This window comes from Panthera onca, chromosome B2 (genome assembly GCF_046562875.1).
Source record: "Panthera onca isolate mPanOnc1 chromosome B2, mPanOnc1 haplotype 2, whole genome shotgun sequence".
In the NCBI taxonomy this organism is placed as follows: Eukaryota; Metazoa; Chordata; class Mammalia; order Carnivora; family Felidae; genus Panthera; species Panthera onca.
The window spans coordinates 119,960,225-119,983,932 of record NC_138343.1 but is presented as its reverse complement, the minus strand read 5'-3'; the positions used below and the strand labels follow the sequence as shown (position 1 = coordinate 119,983,932).

Genomic DNA, 23,708 nt, shown 5'->3' with positions numbered 1-23,708 from the left:
AAAGTGATGGCGGTTTTAAGGAAGATCCTTGGAAAATTCACAATATTATTTATTTATACATGGAACTAGGATTTTCCAGAAGGTTTTTTAAATTCATATGCAAAAGTCAGTTACACAGGGCAATTTATGAGTAAAAGGGCATTCCTAAATTAGTAGGTTAACATGCATTTTATTTTTATAGGTGGTGGGGGGGAAAAAAAAACATGAGACCGGGGCGCCTGGGTGGCTTGGTCGGTTAAGTGTCCGACTTCGGCTCAGGTCATGATCTCACGGTCTGTGAGTTCGAGCCCCGCGTCGGGCTCTGTGCTGACAGCTCAGAGCCTGGAGCCTGTTTTAGATTCTGTGTCTCCCTCTCTCTCTCTCTGCTCCTCCCCTGTTCATGCTCTGTCTCTCTCTGTCTCAAAAATAAATAAACGTTAAAAAAAAAAAAAAAACATGAGACCAAAAGAATGCAGAAATTAAGAATGTGTCAGAGAGATGTGGGTTCTGACTAGCCGTGCCACTTACGGGCTATGTGACACAGTACTAACCACACAGGGTGATGATGAAAGTGAAGGAGATAATGCATTTAACAGGGACACGGGGCAAAATGTCAGGCACATACCAAGAATTCAAAAATGGTACTTATTTTTTATGGGTGACAGAAAGAGAGGTAAGTAGGTAGGTGGGTAGGTGTGGCTATGTCAGGACATGATTTCCTATCTCTGGCACTTACGTTTCCAGCTCCCAGCTCGCTATTTTTGAGGCCACTATAACACCGCTTCATACAAACACTGACCTCTGTGTGTCCAGAAATAACTGCCCTTAGTCATTTCTCAGTTGGGGGAAACGGTGTGTATTTTTGTTTAAGTTCCTCTGGCCTAGGATGTGGATGACAGCTTTCAGAGCCAAGTGTTACTTTTATACATGTACATTATCTCATTTAATCCATCCGGTAACCCCAGGAAGGAAACGGATTATAACCGTTTTCAGATGGAACAGGCTCACAGGTGAAATGACTTCCTAAGGCACGTCCAGAACAGGATTTCCTTCTAACTTCCAGCCGGATGCTCCTTCAGCTGGATTACTGCCTTACAGCACTGTGTTCTGAGCAGCACCCAGGACCCTGCAAACCACTCTGGGGTGACTGAGAACAGTGGGAAAGGATCGGCTACATGAGAAAAGTGCAGCTTCTCCAGCCCCTCAACATCTACATTTTACCTAGAGCAGGTCTGCCTTTGTATTGATAGAAAGATGCTCGGTGTGACATAGTTTGTGCACAAAGGATTCTCAGGCTAGAAGAACTGAAAAATTACTGTCCGACAAAAATGTTACACTCTAAAAATGTGTGCTGCGGAAACGAGATTCACGTAACAAATGAAAAGGACCGAAGACATTGACAATTTTAAGCTTAGACAACCGTTAGGTAGTAGCAGGTTGTTTTTTGCTCTGCGGAAATAATGGCCCTGTTCACTTTTGCTATTAGCAGTGCAAAGTCCTTCTGAATTGTCAGCGAATCACCAGTGTGACCTCATTTCAGTCCTCGGTCCTCAAGGTCATTACTGAAGACACTGGGGCACTGAGGAATTAAACCCGGTTACAAAGGATTCTCAACTGTAGAACACCTCAAGACCTCTAACACGATGACGCGACCATCAAATGCAGGTATTCCCTACATCTTTTTGGCCATCAGCCTATCCACAAAGACTATCAATTAACATGTTTCAGATCTCATTTTTGCAAGAAAAAAAGTTGGGGAAATACTCTATTCTAGTGGTTCTTAAAGCATGGCTCATCAGCTTCAGTGGATGTTTATTCCAAATGCAAAATCTTGGACCGACACCCCCCCCCCCCGCCCAGACCTACAGAATCAGAAATTCTGGGCATGGGACGCAGCCATCTGTGCTTAACAAGTCCTGTGGGTTTATGGTGACTCACACACACGTTCGAGAAACACTGTTCCAGTCTAAGCCCCTACCACTTCTTACTTACTGCTCAGAAGCCTGCTCTCCACACAGCAGCCAGTTCTAAACCATCATGTGCCCACTCAGCCCAAAACCCTCCAACACGCTGCACCTAGAATAAATCCCCAGTGCCTTGCCGGAGATGACACGGCCCCCTGCTCACCACTCTGTTCTTACCCTGGGTCAGTCCCTCCCTGGTTTACAACCTTCCAGCCACACTTGTTCATATTCCTGGAACAGTGGAAGACTCTTCCTGTGGCAGGGCCCTCCTGTGCCCTCTGCTTGGAATGCTCCTCCCTGTTCTCCCCTTCCCCCGACATCTGCATAGCTAGCTCCTTCTTGAAATTCAGGTCTCAGCATCATCACCTCCAGGGTCAGCCCCTCCTCCCCCAGGCCACTCTCTACATGACCCAGGTTCATTGTCTTCACAGCAGTTATCACTATCTGCAATGATTTTGTTTGCTTGTAAGCTCCCTGAGAGCAGGATGCGGGTCTGCCTTGTGGTAAGTAAATATTTGTTAGATGAATACAGTCCCTCGTGTCCCCATTTTCACTTGTGGTGTGTGGTGAGGTTGAAGCTCCCCAAAGCCCTCTTGGTCCCCTCTGAATGACCCCTGAGCTGTGTGTGGTCTCCAGCTTCAAAAGATGGGTCTGACCTAATATCCCTTATTTAGCTATTTCTCGATATGCCAAGCTATTATTGTCTTCCTGGCCAACAGACCATGCCAATTTCCTCTGATGTTAAGAAAAATGTCAACGATCAAATGCCTTTTAGAAAAATATAAATAATAATTCAATAAATAGGGTCATCTAAGTTGTTTTGCATGAAATTCAGGAAGGGTGTTTTCATTTTGATGAGAAAAAATAGAGCCTTAAACAAATTTTTCTTTTAATTTCCTTAAATTGTCCTGAGTATCACGATCTCGCGGTCCGTGAGTTCGAGCCCCGCGTCAGGCTCTGGGCTGATGGCTCGGAGCCTGGAGCCTGTTTCCGATTCTGTGTCTCCCTCTCTCTCTGCCCCTCCCCCGTTCATGCTCTGTCTCTCTCTATCCCAAAAATAAATAAAAAACGTTGAAAAAAAAAAATTAAAAAAAAAAAAAAAAAAAAAAATTGTCCTGAGTAAAACTATTCGACACGGTCAGTTCCAACAGGCTCCCCTCCTGTGAGAAGAGTGTAAAAATGCAAGGACATAGCTATAAGACGGACCAGGTTTCCAGTAGATGCAACAGCATTTATCATTTTGTGCCCTCGGTCAAGTTTCCCGACCCCTCATAGCCCTGGGTTTCTGCATCCATCCGACCTGGATCACAAGAAGTTCCAGCAGAGTCTTCCAGAGAATTAAGTGGGATAACAATTGCGAAAGCGATCAATCACAATTTTTTTGAGTGTTAATTCATGCCAACTGTTCTGCTAAGTCCTTTAAACATGTTTTCTCTTTAATTCTTATTCACGACAGGCAGTACTTTTCCCATTTTACAGAAATTGAGGCTGAGGGATTAAGTAATTTGCCTGAGATCAGAGAGCTACAAGCATCAGCACTGGGTTTTCAAAGTCAAGTTTATTTAACTCGAAGGTTCTGGTCCTTAACCATTATCCCTACTGCTTGTGAAATGCCAAATACATGCTCCATCTACCACACGGTAGGTATTTTACAGATGGAAGGTTATCTTCCCTAAACTTTCAATAGTGCCCTGATTCTTTTCCCATTCTGTGCTGCCATGAGGTACTGATATCTGTCTGCCACAATCCATTTCACTGAACATTTCTTAGGTTTTGCTTTTTTTTAAAAAAATTAATTTTTTTAATGTTTATGTATTTTTGAGAGAGAGGGGGAGAGAGAGAGAGAGAGAGAGAGAGAGAGAGCAAGCAAGAGCGGGGGTGCAGAGAGAGAGGGAGACACAGAATGTGAAGCAGTCTCCAGGCTCTGAACTGACAGCACAGAGCCCAATGCGGGGCTCAAACCCACCAACGACAAGTTCATGACCTGAGCCGAAGTCAGGCACTTAACCGAGACTGAGCCCCCCAGGCGCCCCGCTTAGGTTTTACTCATGGATGAAAAAGTATCCCAATCATCTGAGGGAAGATAACTCAAATTATTTCAACTTGAGGAGAACTCACATAACACCTACACGGTACCTCACTAATTGTCCTCACTCTTTTTAGTATATGTCACATATTGCATCCATGGCAGATGGATTGTGTATGCTGTGTGATGTGCTGTAGCAGAAACGAGATGGGCTATGGAGTCAAATAGTCCTGGGTCATCTCTGCCACTGACTGGCTGTGTGACTTTGCACATATTTTATTCCCTGAGTATGCTTCCTCCTCTAGAGATGGGGAGAACCACCTCTCTCTTGCAACTGTTGCGACACTTAATGCCTGGCACACTGGGGGCACTAAATAACATTAGTTGCCCTCCTCCCCTCACTTTGCCCCGCACCTTCTGTGAGCTCTGCTATTTAAAACAGAGAGGGAGGCAAACCATAAGAAGCCCTAAATACAGAGAACAAACTGAGAGTTGATGGGGATGGGGAACACGGGTGATGGGTATTAAAGAGGGCACATGTTGGAATGAGCACTGGGTGTTATATGTACACGACGAATCACTGGGTTCTACTCCTGAAGTCAAGACTAAACTGTATGTTAAGTAACTTGAGAATTAAAAAAAAAAAAAAAAGAAAGGAAAGGAAAAGAAAATGTCTCTATTCTGTATTCCAACAAAGCTTTTTGACAGTATTTTAGGATAACGAAGCTTGTGCGTGAAGTAAGCCCTTCATGTCCGGGTGGGCGTCCAGGAAAGCGACACGGTTATTTCAACGATGCACCAGTGCTGAGGGAAGCATGGGAATTTTGCTGTTAAAACTGCTCTCAGAACCAGCCTGAAAGGCAGTTCGTTATTAGATTTTTTTTTTTTTTTTTGTGGCTCTCCACCCCTCGCTGCCTCATTACCGGTGCCTCTTCTTATCCCAAAGGGAAGTCCATATTCAGTTCTGGGATGGGTGCAACTTTATGATATTTTTGAGAAAAAGAAAAAAAAAACTACATATATATACATATATATATGTATGTATATATATATACATACATATATGTATGTATATATATATATGCATGTATATATATATATACGTATGTGTATATATATATATACATACGTATATATATATATATATATATATATATATATATATATAGAGAGAGAGAGAGAGAGAGAGAGAGAGAGAGAGAGAGGGAGAGTGTCACATTTTGACCAGGCTGCTTATTTATCACCTGGGGTTCAAATGATCTTACTATTATTTTAAAGGTCAAAACCACCACATAAAGGATGAAGAGTTGAACTGGGAAAATACTTTAAAAATCTCAAGGTCATTCCAAAAGATTAGTTCCACCACTGATCTGACACAATGGAAGCAACATGGATATCTGGGTAAAGCCTCTAATGGTGACTATTTTGAAGGGAACTTTATTTGGATTCGTATGTTCAAGTTAGATTATTTTAAACATTGATGTAACATGAAACTTGGCCATATAAAAATATTGCAATCAGTTCAGCAGGATTTACCATGTATTCCTCAGAAGCCAAAACTATTCCAGAAGAAATGCTTTAGATTATTATCTGGAAACTTTATTTAGACTGTATACTCTACCAGTAATAGAATTTTGAGTGTGCACCCCCAATTTATATACAGCTAATTTACTCATATATTATATACATATTCTTTAATTGATAGTAATATGCATGTATTTACAAAGTATGTGCATTATGAAACATATAACAATACAAATTGCAAGACAAAAATGTGTGTGTGCGTGCGTGTGTGTGTATACACACTATTTTCTTTCCTTATTTCAATGAAGCATCTCGTGTATATCTCGCATATATGCATACATTCTGCTCTGGAGACCACTGTTTTTAATGAGGATGACTGTCATAAAGGGGCTAAGACCTCTTTTTCTATATGGCTGGTAAGCAAAACTGTTCCCTTACGTAGCTGTTTAGTCACATATATTACCTACACTAAAAGTCACATACAACATAGATTCATCAAGAGTGCGGTAGTTGTATATTTCAAGTAGGAAACACTTGAGCGCAATTTCATCATTACTAGCAAGGCTTGACAAACTTGCTAAAAATTGTGTGTTGGGCTGACGTGAGACCCTAAGAAATAATGTGACACTATAAAGGCACAGGGAAGACATTTCTGTAAGTAGAATATGTTAAAAGAACCAAAGTTAGATAACTTTGAATATGGTAATTGACTCTGGTCAGAATATGAATCCCATAGAGTCAGGGACTCACCTAGCAATGGCCTGAACCATTGTGTTTCCATCTGACAAGCACCTTGGAGGTACACTGATCTTTGTCACGGCACCTACACAGCGAACACCAACGCGGTCCTAAGAAGCTAGCCAACCAACCGTGAAAAGCATGGCAGGAAAGAAGGAAGGGGAATCTGTCTCTGAATGTGTGTGTGTGTGTGGGGATGTGATTTGCTGTTCATATGCTTATTCAAAGTTACAAAAAATACCGGTGTTCCTAAATCCAAAGGATCTCTCAGACAAGAGATTACTTCCTTACTTCAACTGGCATTCTATAGCAACATTTAGTTCTGAAAGTTTCCTTATTAGAGAGTAAGATATGATTTTATAATATTGAAGCCCATTTTAATTTACAAAATAATTTTTCTAAGATGATTATGTCAGAGTAATGAGCTTGCTCTTGATGTAGAAAACCCAAAGGCATCTTGAAGAAAGAAAACAAATTCAATTTCGAATTACTTTTGTAAAATTCGCCAGTTCTCCTCCAAGAACAATGAGCCACTGGAAATCAATTAAGAGCAGATTTGACAGCCTGAAACAAAAACTTAAATGTATTTAAGTTGTGCTAGATTTTTGAACAAGATAAAATTCTAACCGAGTGTCTTGGGGTAAAATTTCTTGATCCCTTACCTTGCCATACTTCTGAGCATAAGACCCTGTGAGCAGTGAGTGGAAAACGATGATGGTTTCGTCCAAGTCCCAGACAAATACACGCTGAAGAAAAAAATAAATATCAAACGATCATCAAATTCTAAGGAAACAGAAATCTCTACAAATTGAACACATCTGACTTTGTTGTTGTTGGATATAATCTCAATACCATTTCAGAAAAAGCTGTGCTACTCCATTAAATTTTTTTCCAAATTTGCCAGGCATCCCCCCTATAAAACCAGAGGGGTGAGAGTGACACAAGTAATCATAAGCTTAAAAGTCAAATGTCCTAATTTGAATGAATGTTTCCAAATACTTACTTGCCCAAAAAGTTAATCTTTCACCGGGTGGATTCATGAGATTTTTCAATTCATGCAAAGAACTAAATTTTTTAAAGTATTTCAAAAAGTCAGTGAGTGATCCCTAAACAGAAATCGCAAAGTATAGACCTTCGGGTCAGATTAGGCCATCTGATGGGTTGTTTAGCGTGCACAGGGTTTAGAAAGATTTCAAATTATTGATCAGCATTTCAAATTCAGGAGATTTCACACAAACTTCAGGGCTCTAGCGGCAGCGGAGAAACTGGAAGATACAATCATGCTGACTGACATTTCACATGGCAGTGACGGGCAGGCCCCCTTAGACTGGGCCAATGTTCCCTAAGCTCCACAGTCTGCTGGCTCCCTGGCCCAGTTCACTCATTTATATCACCAGCTGGGTTCCTGAAGGCACTGGAATGTGCTATTGTCACTCAGCTGAAGGAAATGATTGAAGAGGCACAATGACTATTATTTTATTTTACCAAATCTGGAAATTTAGGTTTTTTTCTTAACTGAAGGTTGCGGTTGGGTAAGAAGTAACATAATATGGTTAAGAATAATTTCTCCTGATGTTTTATAATAAAAATCAGCCTGCTCAGTATGGGTATATCTCAAAAGAGCTCTCAACCAGAAAAAGATGACACAGGGAGACTTTTACAGATATAAAAATGTTAACATGTATCAAATGATTGTTCTTTTCCTGTTTTCAGAAGACAACTTTTCCTTTCCATACAGATTAATTTTACCTTTTTAAATTTTATCGACCCACATACACATCTTTTGTTACCTTAATACTACAAAATAGAGTGTCTCTCAGAAAATCATCCTACAAACAATGGCTTTATGCTTTAAATTTCCATTTAGGCCAGTTAGAATCAAAAGATGTAATTATCTCAGGCCTAGAATTTGTAAAGTATCATCTTTTTTAAGTTGTTAGTGTTTTTAATTTTGCCATTACAATGGATGAAATCTCAAACTTGGGGTCCACTCATTTCATAACATATCTTTTTTTTTAAGTTTGAAACCTTATGGAACTATAAGGTATAGAATATGTCCCTCAGTAAAATAAAACATCATATTCCACTCTTTGAGGGTAAGTTGGCATACCTCTAGGTCACTGTCAGGAGGTGGGGAGGGATTATTTTTCCGGCCTCTTCCTCGGGACTTTGACCCAGAACTCCTGCAAGTTCTCTCATCGAGGTCTTTGATAGGTGTGGAGGGGCTCTGCACGGTATCAAACTCTCCTAGGAATAACAGGATTTGCAACAACAACAGCACTTCATTTTTAGATCATGTATGAGTCCTTGTTATTAATTATCTTAACAAATCCATATACGTCAGAGAAAGCTCCTCATGACAAAGAAAATTTATAACCCAAATAGACAAAATCGCGATTCTGTTAAAAATGTTCCGGGTCACGCAAATCCCCTGTAGTTTCAGTCTACGTGATCTATTAAACATGAGTGTGTTTTATATTCTGTATGTCCTCACCTTCCCTGTCCCTACCCTTACCCACATATTTATCTACATTTATATCTATTCTCACCTCCTTATGTCAGAGCTCAAAGGAGGAGATGTCTTCTTCTGGATCAATCCCATCTCTCCACCTGCAAATTTGACTCCCAACTGAATCGTGCTCCATTAGTTAAACCCTCTCTTATCTTCCTTCCAATGTCTTGCTTTTCTGTGGGCCACAGACAAGTTTAAAATCCTTCCCATGACCTTGCCTTTCTACCTAGAAGGTATCTGCTTGTTATCTTCTCTTTTTAAACTGGTACTCCTTAAAAGAATAGTGCATAACAGTGCTGTCCAAAAGCAAGAGAATGTGAGCCACAAATAGAACCACATATATAATTTAAAATTTTCTAGAAGCCACTGTAAAAAATGTAAAGAAACATGTAGAATTAATTTTGTTCACATATATTAACTGACCCAATATAACCACAATGGGATCATTTCAGCATGTAACCAATATGAACAATTATCAATGACATGTTTTACATAATCCCTTCTTCATACCAAGTCTCTGAACTCCTGTGTGTATTTTACACTTACAGCAGACCTCAGCCTGTACTGGCCACACGGAAGTGTTCAACAGCCACATGTAGCCGATGGTGACAGTAACGGACAGCACATTTGTCGCCACTTCCTGACACTGGATTTGTCATAATCAGTTCACCAAAATTCTGATAAAACTACTCTGACTCAGAGTCCCGGCGAACCACCCAAGTAACAAATGCAATAGACAGACTCGGTCCTTATCTTCTTAGATTCCTGTGCTGTGTTTGATCCTCTTAAACACCACCTCCATAGTGCCATTATTTGGCAGCTGATACCTTGCAGCTTCCCAGTTCTGGAAGCTCTATCAGCAGTCCTTCTCTGTTTAGGAGGCATGGACTCCTTTTCCTCCTTCCATTCCTTGTATGTTGGTATTTAAGAGTTCCAAACTTCGGTCACTCTCCTCCTCATTCCACACCATCTGGGCGACCTAACCCTTTCATAGGTTAATCACCCTCTCTGTGATGACCCACACACAAATCTATAGCTCCAGTGAGGCCACACCCTACAGCGGTTTTAGACTGCACCTAACTGACTTCTCCATGTCCCACAGGGACCTCAAAGACTGACATGTCTAAAGTTGGTGATAGGGTGTCTTATCAGGAAGGAGCACTGAGCAGTGGCAAATCTACGGGAGGGGGTTAAGACAGACTGAGGCAACAGTGAGGTGCCATAAAACCTCCTGAGTCACAAGAGTCAGACTTACTCTATGACTTGGAGCACTTCACTCAATCTCTGAGTCCCAGTTTCCTTGTATATTAAAGCGTGGGCAATCATAGCTACTTTGTAAATTATGGTGGTGAAAATGATATATATTTAATTTGATTTAAATCATATGCATAAAGCAAAAATTTCTAGGATGGTCTGATGGCAAGCTACAATAAATTTAAATGATAACATTTTTAAATATAAAGAAGTTATGACAATTATGCTTCATCATAAAATTAAAGAAAAATAATTATGAAGACAGCCAACAACTTTCTGATTGAAATAACCAAATGTGAACAAACTGGATGAACATTTAGGTAGTATTTTTCCTGAAATGTTCCAAATAAATAGTGATTTTTTACATAGCTAACCTCTAATTATTTTTAATGGTTATAACATTTTCTTTGGAAAACATTGTGCATGTCAGGACAGCATCAAAAAAAAAAAAAAAAAAACCAAACATGTCCGTGTTTCAAATATTATTTGCTCTTAAAACACTGTTAGCATATTTCATACCATGGGTCTCTGCTATTGACTGTTGAGAATAGACAGTGTGATACAAAGTTCTTTAGTTTCTGGTTGAATATCACCCTACCTCTAGTAAATCGTGTTTGAGCTTACTTGCACAGGTATTAAATGAGGCTTTAGGTATTTAAACACATGCCAACTTAAAAAAAATATATCGCACAATTTTTTTTTCTATTTTTAGTTATTTTTTTTAGCCAGAATTTTCTTATGGTTACTATGCTCTGCAAGTCAAATGTTCTTGTTTGGATAAAATACTGATTCAAATTAAGCCTCATTTATTAAGTAAGCTTATAACAATTTTTGGATCGCATCCTATAAAAACTTGTCTTTCTACTCATTACAGACCAATTTTCAGCTGTTAACTATCATGAAGCAGCTTTGTTCTTACAAAAATACAAGAGCTGAAAGGTAAAAAAAAACTTGCAAAATTCCAAAGCCATTGTGCTCAGTTATGGGTGACTGATTGTTGACTGGATCCATAAAGGAGGAGTTTGGCAGGAACCAGTCAGCTATTAAATGAATGAGGAGCCAGCTGCTAAAGAGCAGGAGGAGGAAGAAAAGAAAAGACTGGTCACAGGAAGTGTCCAGGTTTCAATAAAAGTAGGAGCCCTTAAAAGGGCTCTAAGAATTTGGACAAAATATGGACAGAAGTGTTTCGATGAGAGTGAAGGCATATCCTTTTAAGAAAACTATGACGAGTAGCTCCACATTCATGAAACACTTGGTATGTGCCACGGACTGCCTTCTTCCTTAAAAAGTTTACTGAAATATGCGTTTGGCTCTACTCACTGCTCATTATGCTGCCAGATTCTTCCATTTTACAACCTGGAATGGTTGTTTGCTTTTTCCTTCATGTGGCTAGAACTTCATTATCTATGTATACGGCGCTTTGGTTATTTGTTAATCAACATTAGGCTATTTGAAGTTTTAGGCAATTACAAATAAAGCTGCTAGAAACATTTTTGTTCACATCTTGTGGACATAAGCCCCCATTCCCCTAGGGTATATACTCAGAAGTGGGACTGCTGGGTCAGGGGGAAGTCAGGTATTCATCTTCAGTAGACACCAACCACCTTTTTACCAATGTGGTTGTACAAATTCTCTCTGACTAGCAGTGAGATTTCCAGTTATTCCACATCCTTGCCAATACTTGGTATTGGTAGCCTTTTTTACATTAGTTATTGTGAGGGTATGTTGGTATCTCACTATAGTTTCAATTAGCATCTTCTTGATGAATAATGATGCAAAAACACTTTTCTTTCCCCATTTGGGAACTTCTTTTTTATGAGGAAACTGTTTAAATCTTTTGTCCATTTAAAAACTTGGGTCATCTTTTTCTTATTGATTTGTCAGAGCTCTTTATTGTGCAACATTCTTTACACACACACCCCCATATGTATATATACATATATATATATTCTTTACATATGTGTGTATACATATATACATATGTGTGTGTATATACATGTGTGTGTATAAATATGTGTATATGTGTGTGTGTGTGTGTACACACACACACACACACACACATACAGAAATATATATATCTGATTTAAATCTCACTTTGAGCCAATGAATTTGGTCCTTCATTACTCTCCTTTAACAATGGGAAAACGGGAAGGTTGTGAGATTTTAAATTAACTTACCAAGATGAAATAGCTTGTATGTGGAATGCCGGTATAATTTCAGAATTCTTGCTTTAACCACTAGGCTACCCTTCCTCCACCAAACAGCAACAGATCCTCCAAAGAGGTCAAATTTATCTATCTTTCAAAAGAATAGATAGACTTTATACAATTTCTGGGAGAGTGAGGGCCAATGAATTCTTTGAAAGATCTTCATAGCAAAATTGGAGGTCTTTCAGGGTGTGTGTGTGGAATCTGGGTTCCTACAGATAACCACCCAGGTAGAACTGTACGAGCCTCTATATCTTTTGAAGGTGCTATCCTTTCTTCTGATAAAGGGTAAAACCAGGAACTTGAGCTCCACTGGTCATTAAACATTTGTTGACACTTTTTTTTTTTTTTTTTCTAAGAGAAAGCTGTTAATTCCAGTGTCTCTGCCAAATTTCACTCAGGTAATTGCACTAGGGAACTTTAGTGCTGCAGGTAGGGAAAAGGCGAATTGTCAGAGAAGTTAAATGTGGTCAGTCCTTTCTATCTAAATCCTTTTGTTAGCTTCCATTAAATAAATGAGCACTTTACTTTCCTTCCTGTCCTTGTGTGAAATGCCACGAAGCTATGGAAATTCTACTGAGTTCTGCCTAAGAAACTGGCTTCTTTTCAAAGAGTGAAGTGATCTTACTATATCTTTTACTTCTCTGAAGCAATTGTAAAGTTTAATTAGCTAATGTATTGCAATGTTTGCCAAGGTCTCAGAGTAAAGGATGATACTATTACAAATTACTAATTATATTTAATTTTATAGATGGTAGTTTCTTTAAATAGACTGTCAAACTGCCTAATAAGGTAAAGTCAATAACTGAATGCTATTTGCAGTTTCCAAATAACATTAGTCGTTACCAATTGCCGTAGGCTTTTTCTTGGGCCAACGCTATGTGTGATGAATAATTATTCTTTAATCAGTACAGAAATGAATAAATGCACTTTCCAAGTTTTAGATATTTAGATCCAACCTAATTCCATTTAAGTTTATCCCTAAACCACAACAACCAGCCGTCTTTTATAGAACATCAAGCATGTTTCTATTTTAAAAATTAGAGAAGTCAACAGTACATGATTTATGAAAAAACGTGGATGTAATTGTTAGGGCTCTGTTTTAACTCCAAAATGCAGCACTGGTTAACGGGAAATACTTTTCATACCCTCGAACTAAGTACCTCAAATTTCATCAATAATGAATCCCACAGTTATCAACTTGTTTGCTTTTTGGATGCATGCCAGATCTGAAAAGGCAAAAATCAAACTTAAAACTACCTTGTCTGAAGGTCTGGGATCACAGACGCCCCTAAAAATCCAGACATGTATATTATTTTAATTTTGGTTAAAAGAAGAATATAATTAAAGTAAAAATTATTTCTTCTTTAAATATAACAGCAAGTCTGATAAGATCTGAAAATTATGTCGAACTATATTTGTTGGCATTAGCAATCAATGGAAACCTGAAGAAATTGCACCCTGATAGTGAATATGAGAAAGTCACATGTAGATGTGTCATACCAAGTCACACATTGAGCACATCTACATGCTTGCATTTAGTATTTAAATATAAATAAAATAGCTATTCTGAATATTTATTACTTTTTAGTTAATGGAAAGTATCCATCTGTGTCTATCCTACAGAGAAAACTCTTGCGATAATACTGAAATTAGAGCTAAATCAACCTTTTACTCAAAGTGTTATCCAGTGTATATGTATTTAAAAACACCATGGTTTTCACTCATGGTGGTTCTATTGTAGTAACACAGTCTGCCCGGTCCTGTCTATCATTCAGTCTCCAGTATCTTGATCATCAATTACTTCTGTGATTTTCTTTTTGAACGCAGTCATCCTACCCTGTTCTCCCCACACACTTGCTATTGAGAAAAACCTTTCCCACTGTGATAAGATACCTCCTTATCTAAAGTATCTTCACTGTCTGTGAAGCAAGTATTCTGAAATCACTCATTCTTTAAATTAAGGTCACATTCTTGATGAAATGCAAGTGCTGACTCAAAGAGGATAAGGACAGATTTAGATCATGGGATTTAGGCTGAAATGACGTTCAAGTGAGTCAGGCACAGAGGCATAAAATTTAAGGGCTTTGAGAATGAATGTTTCCTTCAATTTTGTACCTCCGGTTTTCCTGGCTTTACCTTAGTCCTGGCCCTGCACAGGATATAACTACTCAGAGAGGCTGAGGCTAGATGAAAAGCCTCAACGGGAGCCTTAAGGGTTGGACAAGGACCAGAAATTCAAAGGGGCTGTGTGGTCACAGGAGAAAGGATCTAAAGCGAAGATAAGAAAAAAGAAACTGAGGGGCGCCTGGGTGGCGCAGTCGGTTAAGCGTCCGACTTCAGCCAGGTCACGATCTCGCGGTCCGTGAGTTCGAGCCCCGCGTCAGGCTCTGGGCTGATGGCTCGGAGCCTGGAGCCTGTTTCCGATTCTGTGTCTCCCTCTCTCTCTGACCCTCCCCCGTTCATGCTCTGTCTCTCTCTGTCCCAAAAATAAATAAAAAACGTTGAAAAAAAAAAAATTAAAAAAAAAAAAAAAAAAAAAAGAAAAAAGAAACTGAAATATAGAGGCACCAAAGACAAAGTTTAGTATACATACTAGACCATATTCCCTCAGATCCATAGTTAGATCAGAGACACTATTTTGAACAGAGAACAAAAAAGAAAGAATGTCACCATTTCATCAATTCACGATATAAGCATATGTTGGCTGTTCCTTAAAGTGTCAGCTTTATTTGAACTTCTTGTTGAAATTAGTTTTCTTGTTAATATTCCCTTTTTTGACACTCATACAATATTAATTATCTGCTTGATATTTGTCTTGTTTATCAAATGGAAGTTAAAGGAATACAGAGAGCTCATTCCTTTAACAGTAATTGAAACATCAACAGTAATTGGTACCTAATAGGCACTCAATAAATAATTATTAAATGGCCTTAAGTCTTCTTGGAATCACTGGTCCAATTAGAAAGAATTTATAGTGTTGTGCCCATGTTTCCCTATTTTCTTTCCCTTCCAACACTGGATGAAAAGTAAACAGAGATGAGCCTGAATCCTGCAAATAACTGAAGTCAGAAAAAAAAAAAAAAAGCTTGGACATACTAATGGTGTTTATAAAAGTTCTTAACTTCATTTTCCTTATTGAATCTTGATAGTTCTTTATATATTCTGGATATAAGTCCTTTAGCAGATGTGTTTTCCAAGTACTTTCTCCAAATCTGTGGCTTGTCTTTTTATTCTTGTACAGTGTCTTTCAAAGAGCAGAAGTTCTTGATTTTATGAAGGCTAGTTTCTTTTCTTTTAGAGATTGTGTTTTTAATGTACCTATAAAATCTTTATGTAACCCAAAGCCACAAAAATTTCCTCCATGTTATCTTATAGAAGGTTTATAGTTTTAGGTGTTTTTTTTTTTTTTTTTTTTTTAATGTTTATTTTGAAAGACAGTGTGTGAGCAGGGGATAGAGACAGAGGGAAAGAAAGAATCCCAAGCAGGCTCCACACCGTCAGCAGGGCTCCATCTCATGAACCATGAGATCGTGACCTGAGCCCAAATCAAGAGTCAGACGCTTAAACCCCTGTGCCACCCAGGCGCCCCTACAGTTTTAGTTTTTATGTGTATACTATGTATGTGGCATGAGTTACGAGTCATGATTCTGTTTTGGGGTTTGCTTTTTGTCCTTGCTGTTATTGTTGTTGCTATTTTTGCATATGGATGTCCAATTGTTCCAGCGCCATTTTTTGAAAAATAAACAAAATCCTTTATTTTCCAAATGCCTTTTGCACTTTTGTCAAAAATCCATTTTCTAGTGTATGTATATGGGTCCATTTCTACAATCTCTATTCTATTCCATTGTTCTGTGTATCTATCCTTTTGTCACTACCACACATTTCTGATAACTGTACTTTCTAATGAGTCTTGAAATCAGGGAATGTCAATCCCCAAACTTTGTTCCTATTTTTCAAAATGATTTCAGCTACTCTAGTTCCTTTGCCTTTCCTTGTAATTTTAGAATCATCTTGATAGATTTCTCCAAAAAGTCATGCTGGAATTCTGGATAGGATTACAATGAATCTTTATTAAATTTGCTTTTAACCTTAAATACTTCAGCTGCATCAGCAAACTCAAGTCCAGTAGCACTGCAGATCAGCTTCAGACAACGGAGAATACAGTGGATTTTAAGTAAGTGCTAATCAGACAAAGATATTAAACTACCTACTAATATCCTACAAATCCTAGGAATGTAGGAAATGTTCACTGGCTAGAGCTACTGATGACTCACCGAGATGAAGGAGTGACACAGTCTCTCAAGCTTAAGGGAAATATTATCAGTTATACCCCAAGAAGATAATATTACAGCTTTTCCAAGTTGTCAAGATCTTTACAAAAGAAAGAATATCAGGCAAAAGGTTCACTGGCCTTTTTTTATCCATATCCATACACACACACACACACACACACACACACACACACACACACACAAAGTCATTTGAAATTAAAATCTCTTAGCCATCCACATCTAAAAGAAGGGTTTTCTGAAATGCCAGAAGAAAAGCCTCATCTTATATAGTTGTACTGGCACAGATTAAACATCAGTATAACTATATCAGAACTTTCAGCCTTGCTTTTGAAAAATGTTCTTTTTCTCCGTATTATTAGACACAGCAAAACATAAAAGTGTTTCACCTGGATGAAGATCTGTACCTGGTTGGCTAGTCAGTCCCGGAAGAGATTCCTGCAACTGATAGGTTGAGGTCGAAGATGATGTGCCGTCAGCTGTGTTATTTGATGTCATATATGCTCCATACGTTGATGCTGAGTAATACTGTGCATACTGGTTTTGGCCAAAGGCTGTGTAGGATGGATAATCCTGAAATAACAATTGAGACATGTGTGCACTTGAAAGAGAAGTTACTCCTGGCATGCTCGAAAGCAAAGCAATCACCATGGCAACTGAAAGATTAGTGTTTGGCTCCATTTGTTGCAGAGTCCACGGTTTTGAGGGGATTCTACCGAGTGCACATAGCTGTGAATGACCCTGCTGGTTTTGCGAACCAGGTCCCGCACATAATTCTCCATCTTCCTAAAGGTTGCATATTGCTTCACTTATCTGTAAGTACTTATCCAAGGATGTACATCATAAGGTCTTATGTACTGGAAGAGGAGAGAAGGAAATGGAATGAATTCATATTCACAGCAGTAGTTCTTACACATCTTTTAACATCGTCAGTAAGGAGACAGTATGACTGCCCTTCTCAGCTTCCATAGGGACCTCAGTCTGCATTACTGTGATTTCTGTTACCCTTCTGGGTTACCCTTGATCATTATGCACGGAATAAAGAGTAAATAAAAGCAAATGGACACTAGAGTTTTTTACCCAGCCCTTTAAAGGCTATGGCATCTAAGGTCTTGACTTAAAAGTCTGAAGTGAGGTTTTCAAATATTTAGTTCGCTTTGTTTGTTACAGGGAAAAAAGGATTGGGTCAACTCCTCTGACCTGCTTTTTATTTAAAAATCCTAAGAACCTTAAAGTGATCTAAATAATCCTTCAAAATCCTTTTTACATATTAAGGTAACACATAGAAATTTGTTGCACTATTGGTGTTTAGTGTATCTGGCATGTTTTAGCCCAAATTGTTATCAGTGATGACAAATCCTTGGTCAGGATTAAGATTTGGTGGTACACGTTCCTAAGGGAACAAAGTCCACATTTGATGTGGTTTCCCCCTGCAAAGAAGAAATTCATTATATAAAGTAAATATGTGTATAAGCAAACATATGTATTATCAAAAAGGATTAAGTATAGTTGACCCTAGAACAACAAGGGTTTCAATTGTGTGTGTCCACTTACACACGGATTTTTTTTTTTTCGATAAATAAAATACAGTACTACAAATGTATTTTTTCTTCCTTCTGATTTTCTAAATAACATTATCTTTTTTCCTAGCTTATTTACTGTAAGAATACAATATATAATACATATAACATATAAAGTATGTGTTAATCGACTGTTTATGTTATCAGCAAGACTTCTTGTCAACAGTGGGCTAAATTTTAGTTAAGTTTTGGAGGAGTCCAAAGTTATATGTGGAGTTTTGACTGTGTCAGGGGTTGGTGCCCCAAACCCCCCATCAACCACGTTGTCTGGTCCAACTCTAATATGGCAAAACACTAAAAATCTATTCGACTGCTCATTTCAGGACCTGATGTTCCCTCATCGCCACCTGTAAACCAAGGGAAAAAAACCTCTCAGCAATACTTCGACAACATAATTTCTCAGAGTAAAACGTGTAGCTACTACTTACTTTGTGTCAGGCACTGTTCTAAGACTCTAAGTCAATTTACTCATTTATTCCTCACAACCACCTATGTGGTTAAATGGTTTTTACCCCATTTTATACTGAAGGGGACGAAGGCACAGAGTGGTTATGTGACCTGCTCAAAGTCAGACAGCTAGCAAGTTTCAGAACTGGAAATGGAACCCAGAGAGGCTGAGGCCAACATCTGCGTGCTGAAGCTCTCTCTAAGGCTGCGAAATGCCCATACGGGCAGATGAAATTACAGGAAAGGTCCAGACTACTAGCTTCTTGTGCCTAAAACGTCTTTTTATACTCAAATGTATTTCAAAGATCTTCCCATCTCTTCATTTCCTCTACTGTCACCCTAGTCCAAGTTACCATCACTTCCTGTTGGAACCAACGGACTGTTTTTCTAATTTGTCTCATTTTTAGGTTTGGCTTTCTCCAAAGTGCTGGAAGCCAGAGTAGTCTTTTCAAAACATAAACTTTATGATGCTATTCTCCTGCTCAAAATCCTTTAATAGCTTCCCATTGGGCTTGGAATAAAATTGAAATCCCTTACTGTAAACTACAGAGCCCTATGCATACAGGGAGGGCCCTGCCTATCTTCACAAGTAAGTTTCCCCATCTGCCCTCATGCACAGACTAAACCCTACCCTTCTTTGAATTCTCTAGCACACTAAGGATTTCACCTCTCAGGAGTTTGGTACCTACCACTTCCCATGGCCAAACATCCTGGCCCTCCACCAAATTCTTAGAAGCACTGGCCTGAATGTTGCTTCTACAGATACGTCTTCTGCAAAATCCTCCCTACTCAATATTAGATTCCTATTAATATTTTTTAATAGGACCCTGTTCTGTCTCCTCACGCTTTTCAATTCTATATTATGTGGTTATTGGTTTATTGTTTGCTTCTCTCAGTAATTAAGAAGCTCCAGGAGGCATGAATCAGGTCCTATCCACTCCTGTCCCCTCTTACATGTCCCCAGCATATAGACCAGTTCCTAATACCTAATAACTACTCAGTAAGTATGAACTAAAATAATAGACTGGTATTCAAACCATGGTCCAAAATACAGGTTATGTTATTTTGCAGCCACTGGATTTAAATTTTTTCAGATAGTACTGGATCTATATAATAACATGAATCTGTCTTCTCCTTTATGGATCTTTTTTAAATCCTCCCAAGCAGAACAGAGAAGTCTTTCTTTCATGCATATATTTCTATTAGTATATTCGTTATATCCTACCCTCTCTGTTCATATTATTTTCATATCTGTTTCTTTAGAATTGCTTCCCTCCAGACAGCAGAGAACAATGACATTACTTTTGAATCTTCAATGCCTAGTCGAAAGTCTAAAGTATTGTTAAAAAAAATTTTTAAAAGTCTAAAGTATAATAAGTGATCAATAAATGTTTGGTATATCAATAAATAAGTAAAATGAGCTACCTGGATTCTGAATATTTTTAAACATAAAATAGGCATACTAGCTTTGATGTTTCATGTTTTAAGAAACCATTTTTCTGACTAATGCCAAATTAAACAGTTTAATTCTATCAAAAATACTATTTTTCCACACTGTTTAATAATCATGATTTCTGTTATGTCTTTTGTTACATTAATAAAAATTAAAAGAAGGCAATTAATATGATTCCTTCAGTAAATCCAAAGAGCCCACCTGTGCAATAAATTAGATTTTAGAATACATAAAAAGCCCAACAATTACGTTAAAGTAAAATAGTGTATTGCCTACCAAGGAAATCAACTACCCTTGTATCTCAACTACTCTGAGCATGACTGAGAACAAAGGAATAAAGACAAAAGACTCTCAAGTGTCATTACAGTCACTCCTCAGAAACATTCATTCTTCTTCCACACATAATTCTACCAAACTAGATTTCAAAACTCACAAAATACTAAAAAAAAAACAAACATAATTAGGAGGGGGACTAAGGACTGCTAGAGGCAAGCACAGTGACAAAAGCAAAAAAATGACAGCTGTAAGGAAAGTAGGAATCAAACATTTATTAAAATGAATCAGAACTAAAAGAAAAAAAAAATCCAAGAGGCATTTTGTTTAATAACAAAGATTTTGGATTAAAAATGCCACAACTTAATTACTGGTTGTAATTCAACCTCTTCATTAATATTCACAATAACTTGAGAAAATAAAATTATGTTTGGTACAGCTTAAGATAATAGGAAAATATGCAATAAATTTTGCAATTCTATGCCAAATGGTTAAAAAAATCACTGTTTAAAGGTTTAAAGGGCAAACTTTTAGCAACCAGAAAACCTAAAATACCCAGATTAATACAGATCCCAAGAATTCTAGATATCTAATTTTTACTACTTGAAATGCCATCTTTAAACACAGAAACCTTTTTCTAGGAGAACACGCACTTATATGACAACCTACAACTATTCTTTGGAAATCTGAAAGATATAAAAAGTCGAAATACAGAAAAGCTACGATACCTGTTGTGAACCACTAAAGTTCGTTGAATTGGAAACTGAATTATTTGCATAAATAGTCGATGATGGGGCAAAACTAGAACCTAGAAAGAAAGAACAAATTACATTTAAAAAGTATTTCTTTGCAAAATAATAAAAACCTTTCACTTTGCAGAATCCAATGAGAGAAATATATTTTAAGTTTTGTTAAGGCAACGAAATGTGCAATTTGAAGTTGAAAGATTTATAAGGAAAAATGTGCTTAGTTCTATCCCTCTTGTGACAACAGTTAAAGTCTTTGGTACAGATGTCTGCTGGACTGAACAGGAGCATGTGGGAACAGTCTTAAGGACAGCAGCTAAAGACATTTAAAGGTTAAATATCTAGAAGAGCAGAGGTTCTCAAAGAATAAAATATTACGCAGAGTAGTTCTAGGAAACTACTGGAACTTTCAAATGGTCGTACCAACTGCATACGCACAAAAAACCATTTGAGTTAAACATCTGGATAGGGTTAGCTTAGGAAATAAACACAGAACCCACTGAGAATTAATGCTTAAAGCAACCTGTGTTTTCGTTCTTCCTATGTCCTTTCCTTAGAACCAAGAAAGATGTGAACTAGGGCTTAGACTCAAGGGAGAACTGCTCATGCTGCAATCACCTAAGGTTCGGAAGCCTCCTAAAATTTTACTACAAGGGGTGTCTGTGTGGCTCAGTCGGCTGAGCATCCGACTTCGGCTCAGGTCATGATCTCATGGTTCATGAGTTCAAGCCCCATATCGGGCTCTGTACTGACAGCTCAGAGCCTGGAGCCTGCTTGGGATTCTGTGTCTCCCTCTCTCTCTCTCTGTTCCTCCCCTGCTCACGTTCTGTCTCTCTCTGTCTCAAAAATAAATAAACATTAATTTTTTTTTTTAAATTAGAAGTTTACTACAAGGTCAGAAGCTTAATTATTTTTTTTTAAATTAGGGAAAAGCAAGTGTAATATCAATTTAAAGATTATTTTTTAAAAAATATGTCCTATGGAAGGGTGCCCGGGTGGCTCAGTCGGTTAAGCCTCTGACTTCAGCTTGGGTCATGATCTCACGGTTTTTGAGCTTGAGCCCCACGTAGGGCTCTGTGCTATCAGAGCAAAACCCCCTTCGGATCCTCTGCCTCCCTCTTTCTCTGCCCTGACCCGCTCTTGCATGTCTGTCTCTCAGAAATAAACATTAAAAAAAATACATGTCCTATGGAACGTACCTGTGAAGAAGTAAAATTAAAGACTACTGACACAGCTGATTGTTTTCTTACTTTTTAATATCTATTTATTTATTTTGAGAGGTAGGGAGGGAGAGAGAGAGAGAGGGAGAATAAATCCCAAGCAGGCTCTGCGCTGACAGAGCCCAATGCGGGGCTCAATGTCACGAACCGTTAAGATCATGACCTGAGGGGCGCCTGGGTGGCTCAGTCGGTTAAGCGTCCGACTTCAGCTCAGGTCACGATCTCGTGGTCTGTGAGTTCGAGCCCTGCGTCGGCTCTGGGCTGATGGCTCAGAGCCTGGAGCCTGCTTCCGATTCTGTGTCTCCCTCTCTCTCTGCCCCTCCCCCGTTCATGCTCTGTCTCTCTCTGTCTCAAAAATAAACATTAAAAAAAATAATTAAAAAAAAAAAAAAAGATCATGACCTGAGCCAAAATCGAGTTGAACCCTTAAATGACTGAGCCATCAAGGCGCCCCTGATTATTTGTTTTATCATCGTAATTATAATATTATGTAATTACCACAAACTGACCTGGCCCAGAATACCTAATATGAAAGCATTTTAGGGGGTAAACGAGAATGTATTCATGGTCACTTTAATACTGCTAACTGAAGCTGAGTGGCTCACTGTGGCTTTCGACTGTGTGTAACTATATTTCTACCTACATTCTAGGTAAAAAGAGATCTGCCACTTTAGCTAGAAAGGTCTAAGTAATTAATTTCATTGTAGTCGATGAACTGAAATTTCAATAGTAGTTGATTAAAATATGTTCTTGTAGCCCCAAATGTATCACTAACACTATGGACAAAATGATGGAAACAAGCTTTTAATGTCTTCCTATGCCACTAAAATTCTTTCTGCAACTACTATGTACTGATCAAACATAGAAGCAAAATTAAATACTTGTATATGGAGGATTGTTTTCGGGGGGAGGTGCAAATTATATAAATATTCCTATTAAGAAATATAGTGTTAATCAAAAGGTATGTAGGAAGGAATAAAATCCGCAATCATTCAATGGTACATAGGACTTAGAAAAGTGCTAACCCAATTTTAAAGATAATCGAACATCATTATGTACGTAAAGAGTACTGTCATGAATCTGTGAATGTCACTTAAGTAGATGCCAAATGTGTGACTGGCATGACTTGGAGGCTACTTTGCTTGGGCCTAGTTTTATGCAACTTAAATTAAGTATTTAAATTTGGCACGGGGCACGTTGCTTGATGTATATTCAATTACTGTCATTGCGTTTTTTTCCTTCGTATTTGTCTTTCCTGATGTGAACAGCAGTGCCAATTAAAACCATTCTCATGGGGGTGCCTGGGTGGCTCAGTCGGTTAAGCGTCCGACTTCGGCTCAGGTCATGAGCTCGCAGTTTGTGAGTTCAAGCCCACGTCAGGCTCTGTGCTGACTGCTCAGAGCCTGGAGCCTGTTTCAGATTCTATGTCTCCCTCTCTCTCTCTGACCCTCCCCCGTTCATGCTCTGTCTCTCTCTGTCTCAAAAATAAATAA

At 38.4% G+C, this 23,708-nt stretch overlaps 1 protein-coding gene across 9 annotated transcripts in view; it reads right to left on the bottom strand.

Annotated features, from left to right (window-relative positions):
• The window catches only part of EYA4 (EYA transcriptional coactivator and phosphatase 4), a 275,438-nt gene that overhangs the window by 29,192 nt on the left and 222,538 nt on the right, over window positions 1-23,708 (bottom strand). For 5 of the 9 annotated variants that reach the window (XM_078447329.2, XM_078447332.2, XM_078447328.2 and 2 more), the window contains 4 exons: window positions 20,978-21,057; window positions 16,886-17,069; window positions 8,342-8,478; window positions 6,894-6,977 (listed from right to left, as the gene is read on the bottom strand). In XM_078447329.2, the coding sequence (XP_078303455.1) occupies window positions 6,894-6,977; window positions 8,342-8,478; window positions 16,886-17,069; window positions 20,978-21,057 (485 nt within the window). The remainder of the gene's footprint in view (window positions 1-6,893; window positions 6,978-8,341; window positions 8,479-16,885; window positions 17,070-20,977; window positions 21,058-23,708) is intronic. The other 4 variants (XM_078447331.2, XM_078447336.2, XM_078447330.2 and 1 more) reach the window with 1 other exon arrangement.